Raw genomic sequence first — 20589 nt, 5'->3', positions numbered from 1 at the left:
GCAAATTAATCATTAAAAAATGCTTGCTTTTAAACCATGTTTTATATTTACAAAGGTACACTCACCAGAGGTCCCTTCCATGGCTTCATTGTGTGGGATAGTGGTTTGGGAGGACTGGGAGGGTAATTCCGTCAGGGTGAGAAAAAGCTCCTGGCTGTTGGGGAGAATGGAGTGCTGTGTGCTCTCTGGAAGCTCGTCCTCCTCTTCCTCCTCCTCATCTTCCCCGTCCGCAGAATCCTCAGCCATGGTTGAGATTACCACCCCCACCTCGGAATCCACGGACAGTGTGGGGTGCTGGTGGCGGACACCCCCTAGAATTGCGTGCAGCTCAGCGTAGAAGCGGCATGTTTTCGGCCCTGCCCTGGACCTTCCGTTTGCCTCTTTGGTTTTCTGATAGGCTTGTCTGAGCTCCTTAACTGTCACACGGCACTGTACTGAGTCCCTGGTGTGGCCTCTCTGCATCATGGCCTTGGAAATTTTTTCAAATGTTTTTTCATTTTGTCTTTTGAAACAGAGTTCTGTTAGCATGGAATCCTCTCCCCATACAGCGATCAGATCCAGTACCTCCCGTGCGGTCCATGCTGGAGCTCTTTTTCGATTCTCAGGAGACTGCATTGTTACCTGTGCTGATGAGCTCTGTGTGGTCACCTGTGCTGGTGAGCTCTCCACACTGGGCAAACAGGAAATGAAATTCAAAAGTTTGCGGGGCTTTTCCGGTCTACCTGGCCAGTGCATCCTAGTTCAGATGGCTTTCCAGAGCGGTCACAATGGTGCACTGTGGAATACCGCCCGTCGAATTGTGTCCACACTAACCCTAATCCGACATGGCAATACCGATTTCAGTGCTACTCACCTCGTCGGCGAGGAGTACAGAAATCGGTTTTAAGAGCCCTTTATATCGATATAAAGGACTTCATTGTGTGGACGGGTGCAGGGTTAAATCAGTTTAACTCTGCTAAATTTGGTATAAACACGTAGTGTAGAGCAGGTCATGGGTTCAGCCTGTTTAGTTTAGACTCTAGGAGGCCTGTAATAGTTCTGTTTTACATGTAACCATTCTATTTCCATTGTCCTTACTCACTACCCACTTGAACCTCTGATCTTTAATAAATGTCATCTTATTTTCACTCCCCACGTATTTCAGTGCTGTGGTATTAAGCGGAGGAGATCCTGAGTTGAATAATTTATGCTGGTGTGTACGGTCCCCTGGGGGATGGCAACCCTCATATTTCTGTGTGTGTGCCGTGAAGGGCCCGGGCATTGCAGGGAGCACTCTGAAGATGCGGGGGTTGGTGTGTGTCTATTGGTAGCCTGCACAGAGAGCTTGAGGTCTGTGGCAGCCTGGCAGGTCATACTTGTGGTGTCCGGGAGCTGATGCACAGACAAGATTTTCTCATGCTAAGGACAGGTGGTGGTGAGTTGCCTCACAACTAGGGTGACCATATTTCTCAACAGAAAAACGGGACATCACATGGAGCTAGCCCTCGGCCCCCTCCTCCTCATGCAGGGCTTGCCTGAGCCCTGCTCCCCCACCACAAGTTGGGGCTAGGGCCGCTGCTTGTCCAAGCTGTGCTTGCCTCTTGCATGCGAGGCTGAGGCAGGCATTGTTGCTTGTGTGAGCCCTTCCTTCCCCCCCCTGCACAGGGCTGGCATTGCCACTTGCCCCCACTACCCTCAGCACGTTCATCCGCACTCTACTTTCTTGACAAAAGTAAGCATTTGATCAGTTGGCAAGAGCAAACAGGACAAATACCCACTTTTGCTAAAAACATGGGGATTGCTGGAGTAGGGCTTAAAGGGGCTGTTCTGGTACAAATGGGATATATGGTCACCTCACTCACAATGCTGGGTATCCCTGGGGGGCATCACAATCCCAATCCCTCTCCTTTAAGGGGAGACTACAACGGGTCATACTGAAGGATGAACTGTCAGGCTGGAAGGAGGTTACTAGTGGAGTTCCTCAAGGATCGGTTCTGGGACCAATCTTATTTAACCTTTTTATTACCGAGCTTGGCACAAAAAGCGGGAATGTGCTAATAAAGTTCGTTGATGACACGAAGCTGGGGGGTATTGCTAACACCGAGAAGGACTGGGATATCATACAGGAAGATCTGGACGACCTTGTAAACTGGAGTAATAGTAATAGGATGAAATTTAATAGTGAAAAATGCAAGGTCATGCACTTAGGGATTAATAATAAGAACTTTAGATTTAGATTGGAGACTCATCAGTTGGAAGCAACAGAGGAGGAGAAGGACCTTGGGGTATTGGTAGATCACAGGATGACTATGAGCCGCCAATGTGATATGGCTGTTAAAAAAACTAATGCGGTTTTAGGATGCATTAGGCGAGGTATTTCCAGCAAAGATAAGGAGGTGTTAGTACCGTTATATAAGGCGCTGGTGAGACCCCACCTGGAATACTATGTGCAGTTCTGGTCTCCCATGTTTAAGAAGGATGAATTCAAACTGGAACAGGTTCAGAGACGGGCTATTAGGATGATCCGAGGAATGGAAAACCTGTCATATGAAAGGAGACTCAAAGAGCTTGGCTTGTTTAGTCTAGCCAAAAGAAGGCTGAGGGGGGATATGCTTGCTCTTTATAAATATATCAGAGGGATTAATATTAGGGAGGGAGAGGAATTATTTAACCTTAGTACCAGTGTAGACACAAGAACAAATGGGTGTAAACTGGACACTAGGAAGTTTAGACTTGAAATTAGATGAAGGTTTCTAACCATTAGAGGAGTGAAGTTCTGGAACAGCCTTCCAAGGGGAGTAGTGGGGGCAAAAGACATATCTGGCTTTAAGATTAAGCTTGATAAGTTTATGGAAGGGATGGTATGATGGGAGAGCCTAATTTTGGCAACTGATCTTTTGATTATCGCCAGATAAGTATGCCCAGTGGTTGGTGATGGGATGTTGGATGGGATGGGATCTGAGTTACTGCAGAGAATTCTTTCCTGAGTGCTGGCTGGTGAGTCTTGCCCACATGCTCAGGGTTTAGCTGATCGCCATATTTGGGGTCGGGAAGGAATTTTCCTCCAGGGCAGATTGGCAGAGGCCCTGGAGGTTTTTCGCCTTCCCCTGCAGTGTATGGCATGGGTCACTTGCTGGTGGATTCTCTGCAGCTTGAGGTCTTCAGACCACAATTTGAAGACTTCAATAACTCAGGCATAGGTTAGGGGTTTGTTACAGAAGTGGATGGGTAGGGTTCTGTGGCCTGCTTTGTGCAGGGGGTCGAACTAGATGATCACATTGGTCCCTTCTGACCCTAGAATCTATGAATCTATGAATCTACCCTCTGACTTCTCTCTCTTGTAGCTCCACAGGACTCAGCCCCTTGACTGTAATAACTTAGGTGGAACATAGGGTCCCTAAGGTGTTAACACAGCCGCAGTTGTCTTAACTCAACACAAGGTTTGTGGTTTGGCAGAGACCACAGCCGGCTTGGCACCATGTCTGCACACTTAAACAGTCTTTTAATGCTTTATTGACAATGCAGCAAAAGGACAAACAGTTAAAATGTAAAGCATTAAATAAGGCTTTCATCCTAACATCCCTTGTTCCCTTTAGCAGGAGAGAGTCTTCTGGACCCCCCCAACCCTCTCCTCAGCCCTCATCTGACATTCTTTTAGAACAGTGGTAATAGCCGTCGTGTGTGTGTGGGGGGAGCGAGAGAGTTAGCTGAGGTGGGCTGGTGTCAGATCCTGTTTGCTTCACGACAAAACAAGACCCACACAAGGGGAAAGAGAAGAACAGCAATGATAGTAGAAAATGCAGCTCCTGTTGCTGGTGTTGATATTTCACTTGCAACCTCACTGCTAGAAAAACAGAGCACGTGGTCTCAGTAGCCTCTCTGAGACTTGGCAAACTTCTACCTTAACCAGCTGTTCAGGGTACTGCATTTAGTGGCCTTTTTCTGATGCCAGGCTTACAGCAATGTTGTCAATAGGTCATCTTGGCCAGCTAAGCCAGACTTCCATTAGACAGAAGGAAAAAGGAGAGGGATTGGCAAGAGAAGACATACGGTTGGGAAGGAAAAGGACATGTGGGAGGAAGGAGGAAGACAAAGTCTCACACCCAGGTGGGGGATGGGATTTAGCCAAAATCCATGGAGGTGGTGGTGTCAGCTGGGTCCCTTATCTCTGGCCTGCTCTGGTCAGAACGACTCAGAATGATGATGAGACTGGAACAAGGGTGTCAGGCTGGGAACCAGGAAATGTTGGGCGTGGCAGCCATCTTGATGAACCCCGCACCTTCCCCTTTGTTCAATCAGCGAGTGTGCTCGCTTCACCTCTACTCAATGCCCCTCCCCCTAGTCTCATTGGGAGGACCCCAAAGGGGTGTGGTTGGTGGGATCACCCAACCCCTCATTCTATCCACCAGTTCAGTCGGATGTCTGACCTGCCAATATTGGGGCATTGATTTCCAGTTCCACACTCCTCTTGTTTCCCAGGTGTGATCTTAGCACTGTCCTTGAATTACATCCCTAGGCCTTTTCCTTTGAACTAGTTCAGTCTGGCTGTCTCCTTTTGGCACCTTTTCCCACCAGTTTTTATAATTATAGGCTTTCTGTGACGTTTAATGACCTTTAACTCACTTTTCACAGTGGAGCTCACAAGTGTGGTCAGTTTGTAGGCCCAACTATTACACGGGTGGTGACAAAAAGGAAACTCTCTGGAGTGTGGGAGCACTGCAGGAGCAGCTGTGGCCGAAGGCAGCCGGCAGAGCTGTCAGATCTGTGGGTTGGTGCATTGGAGGGTGAACTTGGAGTGAGTGAGTGTAGACGCATTGAGCATGGCTCAGAACTATGGCCCTCCTTTCCTCATGTATTTCATAAGGAAATAGGGTGACCAGATGGGATGAAGGAAATCCCAGGACACATTGTGGGGGAGGAGTCCTGCCGGCACAGCAAAAAAAAAAAGCATGGAGTCCCGCCAGCAGAGAGAGAAAAAATTAATAATAATGGAGTCCTGCTGACAGGGGGGTGGGGGAGAAAGTGGTGGTGGAACAAAACAAAACAGGAGTGTGAAATATCGGGACAAATTGTGTCTTGACCAAACATTGATCGGGATGTGGGACAAATGCCTAAAAATCGGGACAGTCCTGATTTTATTGGGATGTCTAGTCACCCTATAAGGAAATATAAGGGGAAAGGGAAGAAGAACATTTGGAGGGACAAAACTCTGCAGAGGATGGAAAGCAGTGACCCAGCTGTGACTGCATTCCTCCTGTCGGCCAGTGGTTCATGAAAAATGAAACATTCTCAGACCAAAACTTCCTTAAGCTGGAATTAAGGGTGAGAGCATGTCACACCTGGGAGCATGTCAACATCCTGGAAGAACGGTTCAGTTCTCAAAGTGAAGAGCCAGGACATTCCGAGTTAAGGTTAAACTGAACATCGCCCGATATTTGAATAGATGCTTTGTGCAGCAGCAGTTCCCAGAAAGCTAAATAGGGATTCTCACCCTCCAGCCAAAGCGAGGGGAGCTTGGATGCTGAATAGAATTTGATGTTTGGCCCTCCTCTATAATGGGTCAAACCAAATCCCTAAATCCAACATCCTTCAGTTCTTGGGGTTCTGAAATAAAAGCTGATTCTTGTTACAAGCTCATGCCTGGCTCCAGGTAGATTAAAAATTTTATTAAAGCTAATGTTAAAAAAATGATATAATACATAGGTTGAGAAAAGAGTGTACATCTGGGTATAGTGTTTAGATTATCCACAAATACAAAGTCATAAGATACATATAGTGCATAATCAGCAATAACCCAAATTCAGGTGAATGAATTTAAGAATACAGTTTAGATATCTAGCATCCATACATTCAGGTACATTACTCGTGAAAAAAGTTATACAGAGAGTTGGTGGCGGAAAGCAAAATATATCAGTGAGTGAAGATTGTCCCTCAGTAAGTGAGAATTTAGGATAAGTTTTCCATTTAGAGAAAAAAACAGTCCATAAGGAAAGTATTTGAGTTACTTTCCTGACTGCTCTCCAGTACTACCCTCCCTCTGGACCCAAGAGGGAGGGACCATTACATAGCCACAGTTTTTCTTCTAACAGCTCTTTGGGGCTGGTCTTGTTCTCACCAACCAGATGAACATTAACTAAACTGGCATTCGGCTGTGGAGATCTTGGCTTGGGCAGGCTTTTCCATCCCAACTCCCGCCCACACACTCTTGTAATGGTAAGAGGTGCGTTCCATTTCCACTTCACTGCCATGTCTTATCTGGCTGCTCAACAGATGGCCTAAGAGTTCTGGATTCCCGCCACCCCCATGTATTTCCCTCCAGTTGCTCAAGAAGAATTTGGGGGTTTGTTTTCCACACAACTGGTTGCACATGTTTGAGGCACATTCTGATACCTTTAAAAAAGTGATCTGCTTTCTCCCCGTTTTCCATTGATCTGGAAGTATTTTTGCTGCACACCGTTAACCTATGGAACATGCTGCCACAAGAGCCCTGGGGCTCACTTCTGGTTTATGTCCTATGTTCCTATAGGTCATACTTCAGCTGTTGGGCCAGGGTTTTGAGGTGGCACCGAGTATACTCTCTCTGAGGTGTTTGGCTGGGTGGTTCTTGCTCACATGCTCAGGGTCGAAATGATCGCCATACAGAGGGTCGGGAAGGAATCTTCCCTCAGGTCAGATTGGCAGAGACCTTGGGGTTCTTTGAGCTTCCTCTGCAGTGGATGGGCGCGGGTCACATGCCAGATTATCTGGGTGTATCTCACTTAATCCCATGCCAGTGCAGGAGCCTCAGCCATTGGTGCACCTTGGGCCTCCTGTTTTCTGCTTTTGGCACACAATAGTCTAGTCTTCTGTGGGCTATAATTCTCTGATCTAATTGCAGTTGCTGGGCTTAGTGTGCAGGTGCTGGGTGGTGTTGGTGGCCTGTGATATAGAGGAGGTCAGACTAGATGATCTGGTCGTCTCTTCTGGCCTTAAACTCTCTGATTCCAAAATGTTATTGAGGTGAAGAGATTAGCAGGATGAGAAGAGGGATTCCTCATTAGAACACTCCCACTCTCATTAAATGAGACAAGTAAGAAATACAACAATACTTCAGGGCATATCCCTAATTGCCTGGGGTAGGAAGAAATGTTGCCTAGGGGTGGGTGGCTTATTACATACAACGGCTCAGTACAAATCTCCTTGTAACTTCCTCTAGTGCAGCTGCCAGTGTCAGAAACAGGACACTGAACGAGGTGGACAATTCGCTTAATTCATATGTTCCTAAATGTTATTTCAGCAGGCCAGGAAGAGCCACCAGTCAAATAGCAACAGGAAGTGATTTCCTCACAGTGTGGGGGTTGCTTTCCAGACCTTTATCCAGTGACCATTTGTGATCTCTCTCCCTAACCCAGTATTTTCTCCATACATGAATATGAAAACATCCTACAAGCTTATTGTGATGAAATCTCACTGTGTTCTAGCCGTCAGCCTTTTCCTGTTTCCCTCCTAGCTGTCAGTGACTTGGTGGTGGTGTGGGAGTTGTGCTGACATATTAACCCCTGTGCTTTGTCCCACTTTACACAGCACTCATGCAGTTAGGCCCCTAGACCAGGGGTGGGCAAACTTTTTGGCCTGAGGGCTGCATCGGGGTTTGTAAATTGTATGGAGGGCTGGTTAGGGGAGGGGGTTATGGCCTGGCCTCCACCTTCTGTCTGCTCCCCACAAACTCCTGGCCCATACAACCCCCCTGTTCCCTGATGGCCCCTCTGGGACCCCTGCCCCATCCACACACACACACACCCTCTCCCCTGACTGCCCTCAGACCTCAGTCGCCCCATCCAACCCCTCCTCTCATTCCTGACGGCCTCCCTGGAACCTCTGTTCAATCCAACCAGCCCTTCTCCCCGGCCCCTGACTGCCCCTCACCACCCCATCCAACCCCTCTTCTCATTTCTGACTGCCCCCCCAGGACCTCTGCCCCATCCAACCACCCCTTTCCGGAACCCTGGCCCCTGACTGCCCCCCCACCCCATCCAACCCCTCTCATTCCTGACTGCCCCCTCCTCAGGACCCCTGCCCCATCCATCCACTTTCTCGCTGCCCCTGACTGCCCCCAGAACCCCTGCACCTGACTGCCCCCCGCTGTCCCATCCAGTCCTCCTTCTCCTTCTTGACTGCCCCCTATGGACCCCTGCCCCCATTCAACCCCCCTGTTCCCCACCCTCTGACCGCACCGGCCCCTATCCACACCTCCTCCCCCGACCACCACCCCAAACTCATCTGCTCTCTATCCAACTCCCCCTGCTTCCTGCCTTCTTACCGCGCTGCCTGGAGCACCGATGGCTGGCAGCACTACAGCTGCACCGCCCAGAACACCAGGACAGGCAGCCACGACACCTCGCAGCTCAGAGCACCGGCTCAGGCCCTGGCTCTGCAGCTGCGCTGCCCCAGGAGCTCGCAGCCCTGCCACCCGAGCATTGCTCTGGTGCCACAGTGAGCTGAGGTTGCTGGAGAGGGGGAAGAGCAGGGGAGGTTAGCCTCCCGAGGCAGGAGCTCAGGGGCCAGGCAGGAGGGTCCCACAGGCCAGATGTGGCCCATGGGCCATAGTTTGCCCATGTCTGCTTTAGACCCCTTAAATTGTAAGTCTCTTGTGGCAGGGACCTTCTTGTAGTTCTGTGTGTGCAGCACCTGGCAAAATAGAGTCCTGGCCTAGGACTACAGTCCCACAGCACTACAGTAATACAACTAATCCGCTCAGCATGTTCAAGGCTAGCTCCTTAGCCAGCGCTGTCTCTCCTGTGTATCCTCTCCAGGGCACGGACATTTCCTAGGCGTAGGAGAGGCTGGTAGAGCAAGGCGTGAAGCAGAAGGGATGTGTGGAGGGGAGAGGCTGGGAAGAAAGGAGAGACAGGGAGGGTGGGGTCTCTAAAGGAGGTTAGGGTGGCAAGTGGTGGTGAGGATGGGATGCCAAAGACCTGTCCCCTCCTTTCAGCCTATCTGATGGGCGGAGCGGGGGCAGATCTAGTTGGCTAAGGGAGGAGGAAGATCCCTCCTGGTGGCAGAAGGTTCAGCTCTGTCTTGGGGGGCTGGGGAGTGATGCCCTGAATTTAGTTTCCTGACCCCACCTGGGCTCCCCCAGCCCTTCCCTCCAGAACCATCCGAGTCCCACCACACTCAGGCCCTGCATGACCCAGCCATGGAGTCTAAGCTGCAGGCTGTGAGCAGGCCTGGCTGCCCTCTACGTTGGCCCTGCGTGGGGCTTCCAGCTCCTGGACTTTGTGCTTTGGTCCCTCTCCGCAACATCCTGCTGTGCCAGGAGATGCTCGCCTGGGCTGTGTGAGCTGCCCTGCACTGATCTTCAGCAAGGTGAGACACGCCCCACCAAAATGCTCTGATCCCTCCAGTCCAGCTTGCACCAGATCCTCCATGCGCCAGGACCTATTGCTGCATCCCGATCCCTGCCCCTTGCTCTCTGCCACATCACTCCCATCCCACCCAGGTTCCTCCACCCCTGGACATCTCTTGTGCCCTATCCCCCACCCTACAACCCCCAGCCCTCTGCAGTGTGTTGTTTCCTCTGCTCCACCTGCCAAGGCTCCTTGAGTTTCCCCACCCCCTGAAGCCTCCAACTGGCCTCTATCCCAAGGCAGGACTCCATCTCCCCCTGGGGCTGGCTGAGCTGCCCCATACCTGGGGCTGTCTTTCATTGCCCCCTGATGGCAGCTGTTTGGAGTTTGGGGTGAAGACTTGGGGGAGGGAGGCAGGAGTCCAGCAGAGTCTGTTGGCTCTGCCAGGCTGGGATAAGACCTGAGGGGGGATTTGGGGTGAGGGTGTGTGTGGAGGGGGAGAAGGAGGTGCACTTAATTCAATAGCACGAGGTGAGAATTAAATCACTCAGGGGCCTGTCAGATGGTGGGGTATTGAGGAGAGATGGGGAGCTCTGCCCTGGGGCAGCGGGCACTTGGGAAGGCTAGCTTGGTCCTGAGGGAAGGAGGGGAGCTACCTCATCCTAGAGAGGTGCTGGGGCAGAGGCAGGAGGTGGTGGCTCTGTGCAGGGGGAGGGGCAGGAGGAGGTAGCTGTGGGGGGAGATACTGGGGCAGAGATAGGAGGGGGTGGCTATATGTAGGGGGGTGGCTCTGTGCAGGGGGAGGTGTTGGTGGGCAGAAGGAGGTGACTGTGGGGGAGTGTTGGGGGCAGGAGGGAGTGTCTTTGCGGGGAGGTGTTGGGGGGTAGGAGGTGGAGGCTCTGTGCAGGAGGAGATGTTGGTAGGCGGAAGAGGGTGACTCTGTGTGGGGGAGGTGTTGGGGGACAGAGGGTGGCTCTGTGTGGAGAAGTCCTGGGGGGCAAGGTGGGGGGCAGGGGGTGACTGTGTGGGGGGAGTGTTGGGGGGCAGGAGTGGGTGGCTCTGTGCAGGGGGCTTCTGGGGGACAGGGGTGGCTCTGTGCAGGGGTGTGTGTTGGGGGGCAGGGGGTGGCTCTGTGCAGGGGGGGTGTTGGCAGGAGGGGGTGGTTCTGTGGGGGGGTTCTGGAGGGCAGGGTGGTGGCTGTGGGCAGGGGTGTGTGGGGGCAGGGTGGTGGCTCTAGGTGGGGGTGTTGGGGGACAGGAGGGGATGGCTATAGGCGGGGGGGTGTGGGGGACAGGGTGGTGGCTCTGGGGGGGATGTTGGGGGCAGGAGGGGGTGGTTCTGTGGGGGAGTTCTGTCGGGCAGGGTGGTGGCTCTGCGGGGGGGTGTTGGGGGCAGGAGGGGGTGGCTCTGTGCGGGGGGTATTGGGGGGCAGGAGGGGTGGTTCTGTGTGCGGGGGTTCTGTCGGGCAGGGTGGTGGCTCTGTGCGGGGGGGTGTTGGGGGCAGGAGGGGGTGGCTCTGTGCGGGGGGTATTGGGGGGCAGGAGGGGTGGTTCTGTGTGCGGGGGTTCTGTCGGGCAGGGTGGTGGCTCTGTGCGGGGGGGTGTTGGGGGCAGGAGGGGGTGGCTCTGTGCGGGGGCTTTTGGGGGGCAGGAGGGGTGGTTCTGTGTGCGGGGGTTCTGTCGGGCAGGGTGGTGGCTCTGTGCAGAGGTGTTGGGGGGCAGGAGGGGGTGGTTCTGTGGGGGGTTCTGGAGGGTAGGGTGGTGGGTTTGTCCGGGGGGGTGTTGGGGGGCAGGAGGGGTGGTTCTGTGGGGGAGTTCTGTCGGGCAGGGTGATGGCTCTGTGCGGAGGGGGTGTTGGGGGCAGGAGGAGTGGCTCTGTGGGGGGGGGGTCTGGAGGGTAGGGTGGTGGCTCTATGCGGGAGGGGTGTTGGGGGCAGGAGGGGTGGCTCTGTGCGGGGGGGCTCTGGAGGGTAGGGTGATGGCTCTGTGCGGAGGGGGTGTTGGGGGCAGGAGGAGTGGCTCTGTGGGGGGGGGCTCTGGAGGGTAGGGTGATGGCTCTGTGCGGAGGGGGTGTTGGGGGCAGGAGGAGTGGCTCTGTGGGGGGGGGCTCTGGAGGGTAGAGTGATGGCTCTGTGCGGAGGCTGTTGGGGGGCACGGTGGCGGCTCTACGCGGGGAGGGGGCAGGGAGTTTGTGCTGGGGCGGGGGTGGCGGCTGGCTGGGGCCGAGGGGCGGTTTCAGTTCCCAAATCACGTTTCCTGTCTCCGCCCGCCCGGCTCCAGACTTGGCCGCTCCCCGCCGCGCTCACACCCGCACCGCGCGGCCATGGCGTGCAAGGAGCAGAGCGTGAGCATCGACCTGCAGCCCCAGGGCCTGCCTCCCCCCTACCCCGGCGCCCAGCAGGGCTTCCTGGCCGAGCAGCCGCGCGACTTCGTGCTCTGGTCCATCTTCAACGTCCTGCTGTGCCAGAAGCTCGCCTGCCTGGGCTGCCTGGGCTTTCCCGCGCTCATCTTCTCTATCAAGGTGAGAGTCGGGCCGGACCCTCGGCGCCTCCCACCCCAGATCCCCGCCCCCCGATCCCCCGGTGCCCCCAGCGCCGGAATCCCCCCCCGATCCCCCGGTGCCCCCAGCGCCGGAATCCTTCGGTGCCTCCAGCGCCCAGATCCCCCCCGGTGTCCCCAGCGCCCGGATCCCCCCCGGATCCCCCGGTGTCCCCAGCGCCCGGATCCCCCCCCCGATCCCCCGGTGCCCCCAGCGCCGGAATCCCTCGGTGCCTCCAGCGCCGGAATCCCCCCCCGATCCCCCGGTGCCCCCAGCGCCGGAATCCCCCCCCCGATCCCCCGGTGCCCCCAGCGCCGGAATCCTTCGGTGCCTCCAGCGCCCGGTCCCCCCCCCCCCCCGGATCCCCCGGTGCCTCCAGCGCCCGGTTCCCCCCCCCCCCAGATCCCCCGGTGCCTCCAGCGCCCGGTTCCCCCCCCCCGGATCCCCCGGTGCCTCCAGCGCCCGGTTCCCCCCCCCCCCCGGATCCCCCGGTGCCTCCAGCGCCCGGTTCCCCCCCCCCGGATCCCCCGGTGCCTCCAGCCCCCGGATCCCCCGGTGCCCCCAGCGCCCCCCCCCCCCGGATCCCCCGGTGCCTCCAGCGCCCGGTTCCCCCCCCGGATCCCCCGGTGCCCCCAGCGCCCGGTCCCCCCCCGGATCCCCCGGTGCCCCCAGCGCCCGGTCCCCCCCCCCGGATCCCCCGGTGCCCCCAGCGCCCGGTCCCCCCCCCGGATCCCTCGGTGCCCCCAGCGCCCGGATTCCCCCCACACCGCCCAGGTCTCCTGGTGCCCTCAGCGCCCAGTTCCTCCTCCTCGGTGCCGCCAGCGCCCGGATCCCCCGATGCCTCTAGCGCCCGCATCTTCTCCCCCCCGCCCCCCGGAGCGTCCGGATCCCCCAGTGCCCGGTTCCCTCCAGGTCCCCCGGTGCCCTAGCGCCAGGATTCCCCCCCCTCCCGCAAGGTCTCCCGGTGCCTCTAGCTCCTGGATCCCCCGATGCCTCTAGCGCCCGGTTCCACACACACACACACACACCCCGGTGCCCCCAGCGCCTGGATCTCTCCAGCCCGCCCGGATCCCCCGATGTCCCCAGCCACCCCGCTGGGAAGCTGGTGGCCCATGCATTCCCGCTCTCCAACCCTTCTCCATTCTTCTCGGAGCCCCCGGTCTCTTCCCTCTCCTGGAAGTTTATTTTCCCCTCCTCCACAGCCCTGACTCTGGCTTTTCTTTCTCCGCCCAGCCCCCTCCCCACCCCCACCGCCAAGTCCCAAGGCAGGAATCCACCCTGTGGGCTGTCCTGTTCTGCTCCTGCTATCAGCTGTCCTCGGCCCGGGCTGTGTGTGGGCGTTTAGGGTTAGGAGTTTGCTGCAGAGCCGGTTGTCTGTGAGCATCCAACTAACTGCAGCAGGGTGAGCCTGAGCATGGAACTTGGGGTCCTATTGGATGTGGGGGTATTTAGGGGCTGCAGGGAGCTTTCCAGCAGAAGGACCTCTTGCCCTGGAGGTTTTCAAAAAGAGGCTGGAGCGCCTGCCCACTTGGATGGGTTAGACTAGATCTTTGCCCCCCCCCTTCTTAACCCAGTGGGTCTATGGTTCTGTGATGCTGAGCAGCAGCTCAGTGATCCTCGGAGAGGCTGCAAAGCCACTCAAATCAGTGGGCAGAATTGTCTAGTTATGGTGCACCCCCTGAGGGTGCGGCGCTTGTGTTGTGGTGTGATGCAATGAAGTGTGAAGACTATGCCACAGCAGCTGGCAGCGTGTGATGATGTGGTTTGGTGAAGTGGTGCTTCCCTCTCTCCCCCCTCCCCATTAGAAGGTCAGGGAAGGACCTGGTGTGTCTGGGGCACTTGTTCAGTGCTCCCTGCATTGCCTCTGGGGTGTGTGTGTGTGTGAGTGTGTGAGGGGCGGGGGGGTAAGCAGTGGGAATGGTGCCTCACATTCAGGGCCGGCTTTAGGAAGTGCGGAATTCGAACAGTTTCGACGGGGCCCTGGCAGAGATGACAAAAAAAAAAAAGGGTAAAAAAACACATGGGGCTTGTACTCACCGTGCGGTGCTCTGAGTCTTCAGTGGCACTTCGGCAGCGGGTCCTTCACTCGCTCCAGGTCTTCAGTGGCACTGAAGGACCCGCCGCCGAAGTGCCACCGAAGACCCAGAGCAAGCGAAGGACCCACCACCGAAGTGCTGCTGAAGACCCGGAGCGCCGCCAGGTGAGTAAAAATTAAAAAGGCACCTCTAGCCAGGGAAGAGATTCTCACTGGGCGCGGGGCCCTCTTAGGCGCGGGGCCCGATTCAGGGGAATTGGTGGAATTGGCCTAAAGCCGGCCCTGCTCACATTAGTGCTCCAAAGACTGAGACCTGGCTGGGAATGATCAGTGGGACAGTGCAATAGGAACACCAAACCACTGTGCAAGAGATGCACTTCAGCTTCTCCACAGGCTGCTTTGGGTGCCCAAGACTCTCTAGTAAATGAGGGCTCAGCTTGGGCTGTAGCCAGCCTGCCCTAGGAGTTAACTGGCTCCATTTTCCACAATGAGAGAGACTCAGTCAGCGCACTGGTGGGGCGTAAAGGGCTCCTTGTAGCTGGAGAATAGAAACGACCCACAGAGGAACACATGGGTGTGCGTGCCAGGGAGAGCGCATGCAGTAGAATGTGGACTGCTGTGTATACAGCTGGGTCAGCTTTTGGAAATTGCAAACTACATACTTCCAAAGTGTTGGGAACTGTGCATTTATTTTTCCGTAATAGTATCTGCTCAGGCTCTCTGAGGTCTGGTCCTCTGCAAGAACAACGAACACCTGAGGTGTACCAAGGAAAAAAAGAAATTCAATATTTTTCATTGGGGAAACAGCATTACCATGCTCCCCTGTCTGTTTCTCCAGTTTTCGTTCTATAATGTCCTGACTTACACACAATACAATATTTACACAGTGTTTAGGGCATCCAGTGTATATGTACAGGGCCTAGCACAACTGGTCCATGGCGAGGGCTCTAGAAGGTAGTTTATAATGACAATTAGTAACAGGATTTCCTGTCACAAGTGGGACTTTTTAGCAGGCTTAAGGATCCCGCCATGCTAGGTTTTCAGTCAGTCTTTGTCAGGATAGCAAACCATTCATAGACATCAGAGATGGGAAAACTCCCCAGTTAGGTCATTTTGTCCCCCTCCTCTGAAAATGCCATGTTTTCCACCTAATACGTATCCTACCGGATAGTTGTATGTATTCCAGGTGATGTGGGCACACCTCCCATTAGGGAGTCATTTTTCTGATCTTCTGCATCTTCTCTTGCTCAGTGGCACCCTGTTATTTCTAGTTGTACCCCATCGCAAGTGGGCACAGAGTGATTGTTCTCACTGCTGGGGCTTCACATCTTTGCAGGGGGTTATATATTTATATAAGTGGGAATGGGGATCAATTTTATACATTTGCCCAAGTGCCTGTTAGATTTTAAAGCTGAAATCCAACACACCAGATTTGCCTATTTGATGTGTTATAGTGAATGTTGGAATGGAATTCAGTTAGGATACCCCCTTTTTATTGAGGAAGCATTAGCTTACTAAGCTTAGGTTGAAAGAGACAAGATGAGGGAGGTAATATCTTTTATTGGACCAACTTTTGTTGGTGAAAGAGACAAGCTTACTAGCTACACGCTGCTCAATTTTAGGAGCAAGTTCTTTTGAGGGCAGCTTTTACCTTGGACATCCACATCCTTTCTCAAATCAGGGCACTTGTGGCTTTTAACTTAATCAACAGTTTCTTAATCCTCCCATGACCATATAAGTATATAGTCAACAGATGTGGTTGCTCAAATGAAAATTGCCTGCTTAGTTTCATATTAACCATTTCATGCATCAATGCTGTTAGGCTATAGCACCATCTTGTGGTCATGTTTTTTGTTGCTTATTTAAACTTACACCCCTCCCTTTGTTTCCTTTTTAGTTAAAGATGGCACTGTAAAACAAAACCATAGTGAATCAAGGATCTAGCACTGGTGGGTGGGACCAACATGCAAACAAGCAACGTTATACAAATGATCATTATGCAAACGAGCTTCATATTTACGAAAGGCCATAAACTGCATGATGGAATGCTCTGCACAAGCAGTGCTTTTTGAAATTCTGGCTATTTTGCAAAACCATCACTTGTATTTTCTACAATCCTAGTGAAACCTCATGAATAAACATCTGAACTAGCTTCCTTTGAACTCTGGCTTCTTCTCTTTCTGCTGCAGAAGTCAGGGTGTTCTCTATAGCTCAGTAAGAAGGTGCATGGGCTGTGGGTACTTTAGCTTGGCCCAGAAGGGGTTAAGCCGTTAATAAAAATTCTCCCACCCTCTTGACTGCTCTGATTTTTCACATGCTCCTGTTTTCTTTTCCAGGCTCGAGATCGGAAAGTGCTGGGGGACCTGGAAGGTGCTCGGAGCTATGGCACCACCGCCAAGGTGTTAAACATCATCGGGTCACTGCTGGTGGTAGTTGCTATTGCTGTGGTCCTTTTTGTTTACTTTTGGAGACCTTAACAGCATCCGTTTAATGAAGTTCCTGGGACTGACACCAGCCAGGCATTCAGAGAGGGGATTGGTAGATAACTCAAATGGCGAGCAAATGACCCACTGCTGGCTGTTCATGCTATGATGGAAATTCACAACAGGTCATGAGTTCAAAAATTGACTCATGAATAGCACCATTGTAGCTTTGATGCTAGTTATGTGGTCACCCTCATTTCAAATCTGCGCAGGCCCCCACTTCTCTGCTTCATGCACTGTGGCCATGGAATCAGCCACTACCTACTTGTTCCTCTTCCAGCCTGATCCAGCTGTTTACCTTTTTTGGGTTTCTTGCACTGAAAATCATCCACATTCACTGCTGTTGTGACCCTCCCTCTCTGCAGTGCCTGACATGGAGAGTAATAGATGATGAGGTCAGAGGAGGCTCCAGTCTACCTCACTTTGTTCCTAGAGATGGACCAGGACCACCCACTCTTTGGGGGAGTTTAGATCCAAGCTTTGCCATTGGCCCCCATTTCTACAATGGGCCAATCAAAACATGGGTTCCAAATCCCCCTCACACCCCCCCCTGCTCCCCATGCTTTGCGACATTTAGATTTGGATTCAAACTCTGTGCCTTGGCCCAGTTTTATGTGTCTGTATCAACCCAGCAATAATGTTCGCCCGGGGCAGTATTTACACACTAAAGCCATCTGCAGAGACTCCAACCTGCTCTTTTCACTGCAGCGATCTGCCCTGTGGGGAAGAGAGACGTGTAAAGGGGACAAAATGTTTAACTTGATCTGTGTGATGGGGTAACGCACTGTGGAACCAGTTGGCCCCGCCCCACCTCTGATAGATGTCAGAGTAGGGGGTGCTTAAATGGGAGAAACCCAAATGAGTTGGTTGCAGAGTGGGGAGGGGAGCAGTCCGCAGCTCCTGCAAGGCGGTGTGTGTGTGTGTGTGTGTGAGAGAGAGAGAGAGAGAGAGAGAGAGAAGGCAGGAGCTTTTTGTGCAACTGCTGCCCAGCAGCTCCTCCTGGAAGGAAGGGTGGGCTGACCCTGCTCGATGTGAATTCACCATGAGAGGGAACTATTTCTCTCGGTTTTCTTGTGAACTCATCAGTTTAGGGCCCCAGCCTGGTGAGCACCTTCTGAAGAACAAGAGCCCTTAACCCAGCTTGGGGATGCTTCATTTGTGTTAATTCCCCTTTTGTTCTGGTCACTGATGCCCACAGCCAGGTGCTCTAGCCAGGGCCCAGCTGGACGGCTGAGCTTTTTAGGACTGGAACTGGAGTGGGAAAACTACCCGGGCTTCGCAGACCAGGGGCCTGGGTGAGTGCAGGGGTCCTGCCTAGAGCCTAGGGGGTGCCTGGGAAAGGCACTCGGGTGTTAATCTGATTAAAAATAAAAGGCCTTATAGTGGTTGGCAGCAGCACATTCTGTCCACACACACTCAGTTCCCCCCACACCCAGGCCTCCTGTGGCCAGTTCCAGGGCCCCAGTACAAAAGCAGCAGTTGTGCTGAAAGTGTGGGGAGTTTCCCTTCTCCCTCTCCCCTTGGGTCAGGCTGGGGAGAATTGGGCTGAGTCCTAAATAAGTGAATGCACCAGACTCTGACACACCCCTTGCAAGCAGAAGCATTGGGCACTCCGGTGCCTTTATTCCAGTGATTCTCAAACGTTTGTATAAGGTGACCCCTTTCACATAGCAAGCCTCTAAGTGAGACCCCCCCCTTTATGAATTAAAAACAATTTTTTAATATATTTAACACCATTATAAATACTGAAGGCAAAGCGGGGTTTGGGGTGGAGACTGACAGCTTGCGACCTCCCATGTAATAATCTCATGACCCCCCTGAGGGGTCCCGACCCCCAGTTTGAGATCCCTTGCTTTAGTTAGTATCCCAGCAAAGCTAGTTATGTGCTTCCTTCACCCCCTGGCTCCATTCCTCCTCTTCACCCCTGGGCCCATTCCTACAATCAGTGCATGTATAGGACTGAATTGTGCTTCCAACAGAAGAATTTGGGGAAAAAAAAATCTTAAGTGGACTGTGAGTTTGCTCCCTGACCTACCCGCTCTCATAGAAGGGCAGGATCTGGGTCCGAGGTACGAGCCAGTGCTCCGATGGAGCGGAGGGAGGAATGTGAATGTGAGGTCCTACCCACCAATCTGCATGATTCAGAAGACCATCAATTTGGTGTCCGCCACCTGTGTGCCTGCCAGAGAAATGGGGAGGTCTATCTGAGGAGAAAGTGATCTACAAGAAATGGCAGAAGAGCCACAGATGAGAAAGGATATTGTAATCTCATCTAGTCTGGGGTCTCAATGCTGGAGACTTCAGAGTGAAGCATGTTAGTAGATACTAAAACTGCTACAATTCTTTTATATATTTTTATACATATTCTTTTATATCTGTTAATCAAAATCTTTTTTGGGGTATAAACCAAAGTGTTTTGTATCTACAAATCTAGTGCTCAGTACTTATCAAACTGAAAAGTTCTTTGTACTTAGGTTGAACCTTAGTGAGGGACCAAAGGAATGAATGTTTGTAATCAGTAATGGAATGTGTATAATCCTTTCCTCTGACCCTGTTGACCTGTGAAGAATTGCATTCCCATGTCCAGAGAGGGACCACTGGTGATTGACAAGGGATGTTTGTTATTACACAAGTATTTGTGATTGATAAACATCAACCAGTGGTGCATTATTTTAGGTCAATAAGAACCACTTATTGTCACAAGTGGTTTAGGTAATAATGAATCAGTCACAGAAGTCTTATAGATGAGGTAAATTGAGGCATCCAAGATAGAACTCACAGTTAAATCAGTCATGGGAATGGAATTTCTTTGTCCCAAGCTATATATAAGGAAAGAGTTTTAGGGAGTTAAGTCAGAAGTGCATTGAGCAGCTGTCACTTCTCCAGTGATCAGATTGGTAACATATGTATTCCTTTCTGTATTCTGTATCAGGCTGTATTAATCTTTTACTAATAATCTTTGACTGAATTGCAAATGAACCAGCTGTCTGACATCTTGTGTTATTAATATTTTCATTATTAAATTTGAACATGCAACAAGCATAAACTCTCCAGATTGTGCCTGATGCTGCAAGATTATGTCCTTGGTGAAATTACTATCTGACTCCAACTGGTGTTCTGAAGCATGTGGGTCAAGACTAGAGTTGGATGGAAAATGGATTTTCTGTCCACAAAAAAAATTCATTTTTTTTCTTTGTCCCAAAAAGGAATGAAATGCCAAAATTTCCTTTAAAACAAAATAAAAAAATAGTTTTGGATCAATTGATACATTTTGTTTCAATTTCAACCCTTATTAAAATTTATTCTTTTTTTTTAAATAAAGTAAATGTCAAAACAAAGTCGTTTCAAAATGAAAAAATCAAAACATTTTGTTCCAAAAATGTCAAAATGGGGGATTTTTTCCCCATTTTTTTTCCAAAATGGAATTTATTTAAAATTGATACTAAATTGAGACACAAAAAATTTAGGCTTTGTCAAAACAGCTATTTTCCTGGGGAGAACTGTTTCAATGAAAATTTCTGGACTAGCTGTAGTTAAGACCCACTGTGTTGGGGCGCGCTTGCCCTGCACTGGTATTGCAAGGGTTAACTCTACTCTTTGGGCCAAGTTATTTACAACATTAAAGCAGATAAACAAATGAGTTAAAAAACCCTTAAGTTTCAAAAGGTAATAGAAGTTTCTATGTTCAGCAAGCAGTATGTGTCCTTTAGGGCTAAGCCAGGCTAAGCAGCTGGGGACCTCTTGCTTATGCCTAGAAAACCTTGACCACCAGAGTCGAAGCAGCACAGAGATAATCAATTCCTTCTATTGGAGGTTTTTATATCTCTTCAGCCTGAGCTAATGAGAGGAATTCAGTTGCATAACTCATCTTCGTGGGGTGAAGAGAACAGGACAACTGAGTCTTTTGTCCTCTTTCATGTCCCACAATAGTCCATCTGGTGTTGATGGACCTTTCCTGTTGGGCAGGACATAACATCTTCTGTTGCAGATTAGTACTTTACACTAGTTAATGTTTCTCTCCTGTCTGGTGATTTACATTGTCACACAGGTTTACAATACAACTGCTCAAATACTACCGTACAATATAGTATATGGAGATTAGTGCATGCAGCAGCTCACAAGCATTTAATAAAGTCTAACCACTAAACACATCCTTATAGGTCTAATACCTACTTGAACAATACTAACACGGCACCGCCACCAGCAGCAGCACAAAAGTAAGAGTGGC

The 20589-nt window shown here is 52.0% G+C and overlaps 1 protein-coding gene across 1 annotated transcript; it reads left to right on the top strand.

Moving 5' to 3' along the window:
* The first annotated feature begins 11579 nt into the window (after positions 1-11579).
* On the top strand, positions 11580-19407 carry LOC127051098 (dispanin subfamily A member 2b-like). Its single transcript, XM_050952987.1, has 2 exons — positions 11580-11825; positions 16215-19407. Exons 1-2 carry the CDS (start codon positions 11628-11630, stop codon positions 16353-16355), a joined length of 339 nt encoding a protein of 112 aa, XP_050808944.1. The 5' UTR covers positions 11580-11627; the 3' UTR covers positions 16356-19407.
* The last annotated feature ends 1182 nt before the right edge of the window (positions 19408-20589 follow it).

This window comes from Gopherus flavomarginatus, chromosome 5 (genome assembly GCF_025201925.1).
Source record: "Gopherus flavomarginatus isolate rGopFla2 chromosome 5, rGopFla2.mat.asm, whole genome shotgun sequence".
Classification (NCBI taxonomy): Eukaryota; Metazoa; Chordata; order Testudines; family Testudinidae; genus Gopherus; species Gopherus flavomarginatus.
Note: the sequence above shows the minus strand (reverse complement) of the source record. Positions and strands in the feature narration are given on the sequence as shown.

Bases quoted from the DNA above. Each gene is read 5' to 3' on its own strand.
- LOC127051098 (XM_050952987.1), top strand. From the start codon at position 11,628: ATGGCGTGCAAGGAGCAGAGCGTGAGCATCGACCTGCAGCCCCAGGGC. The intron at 11,826-16,214 runs GTGAGAGTCGGG...TTTCTTTTCCAG, and splicing joins CGCTCATCTTCTCTATCAAG to GCTCGAGATCGGAAAGTGCT.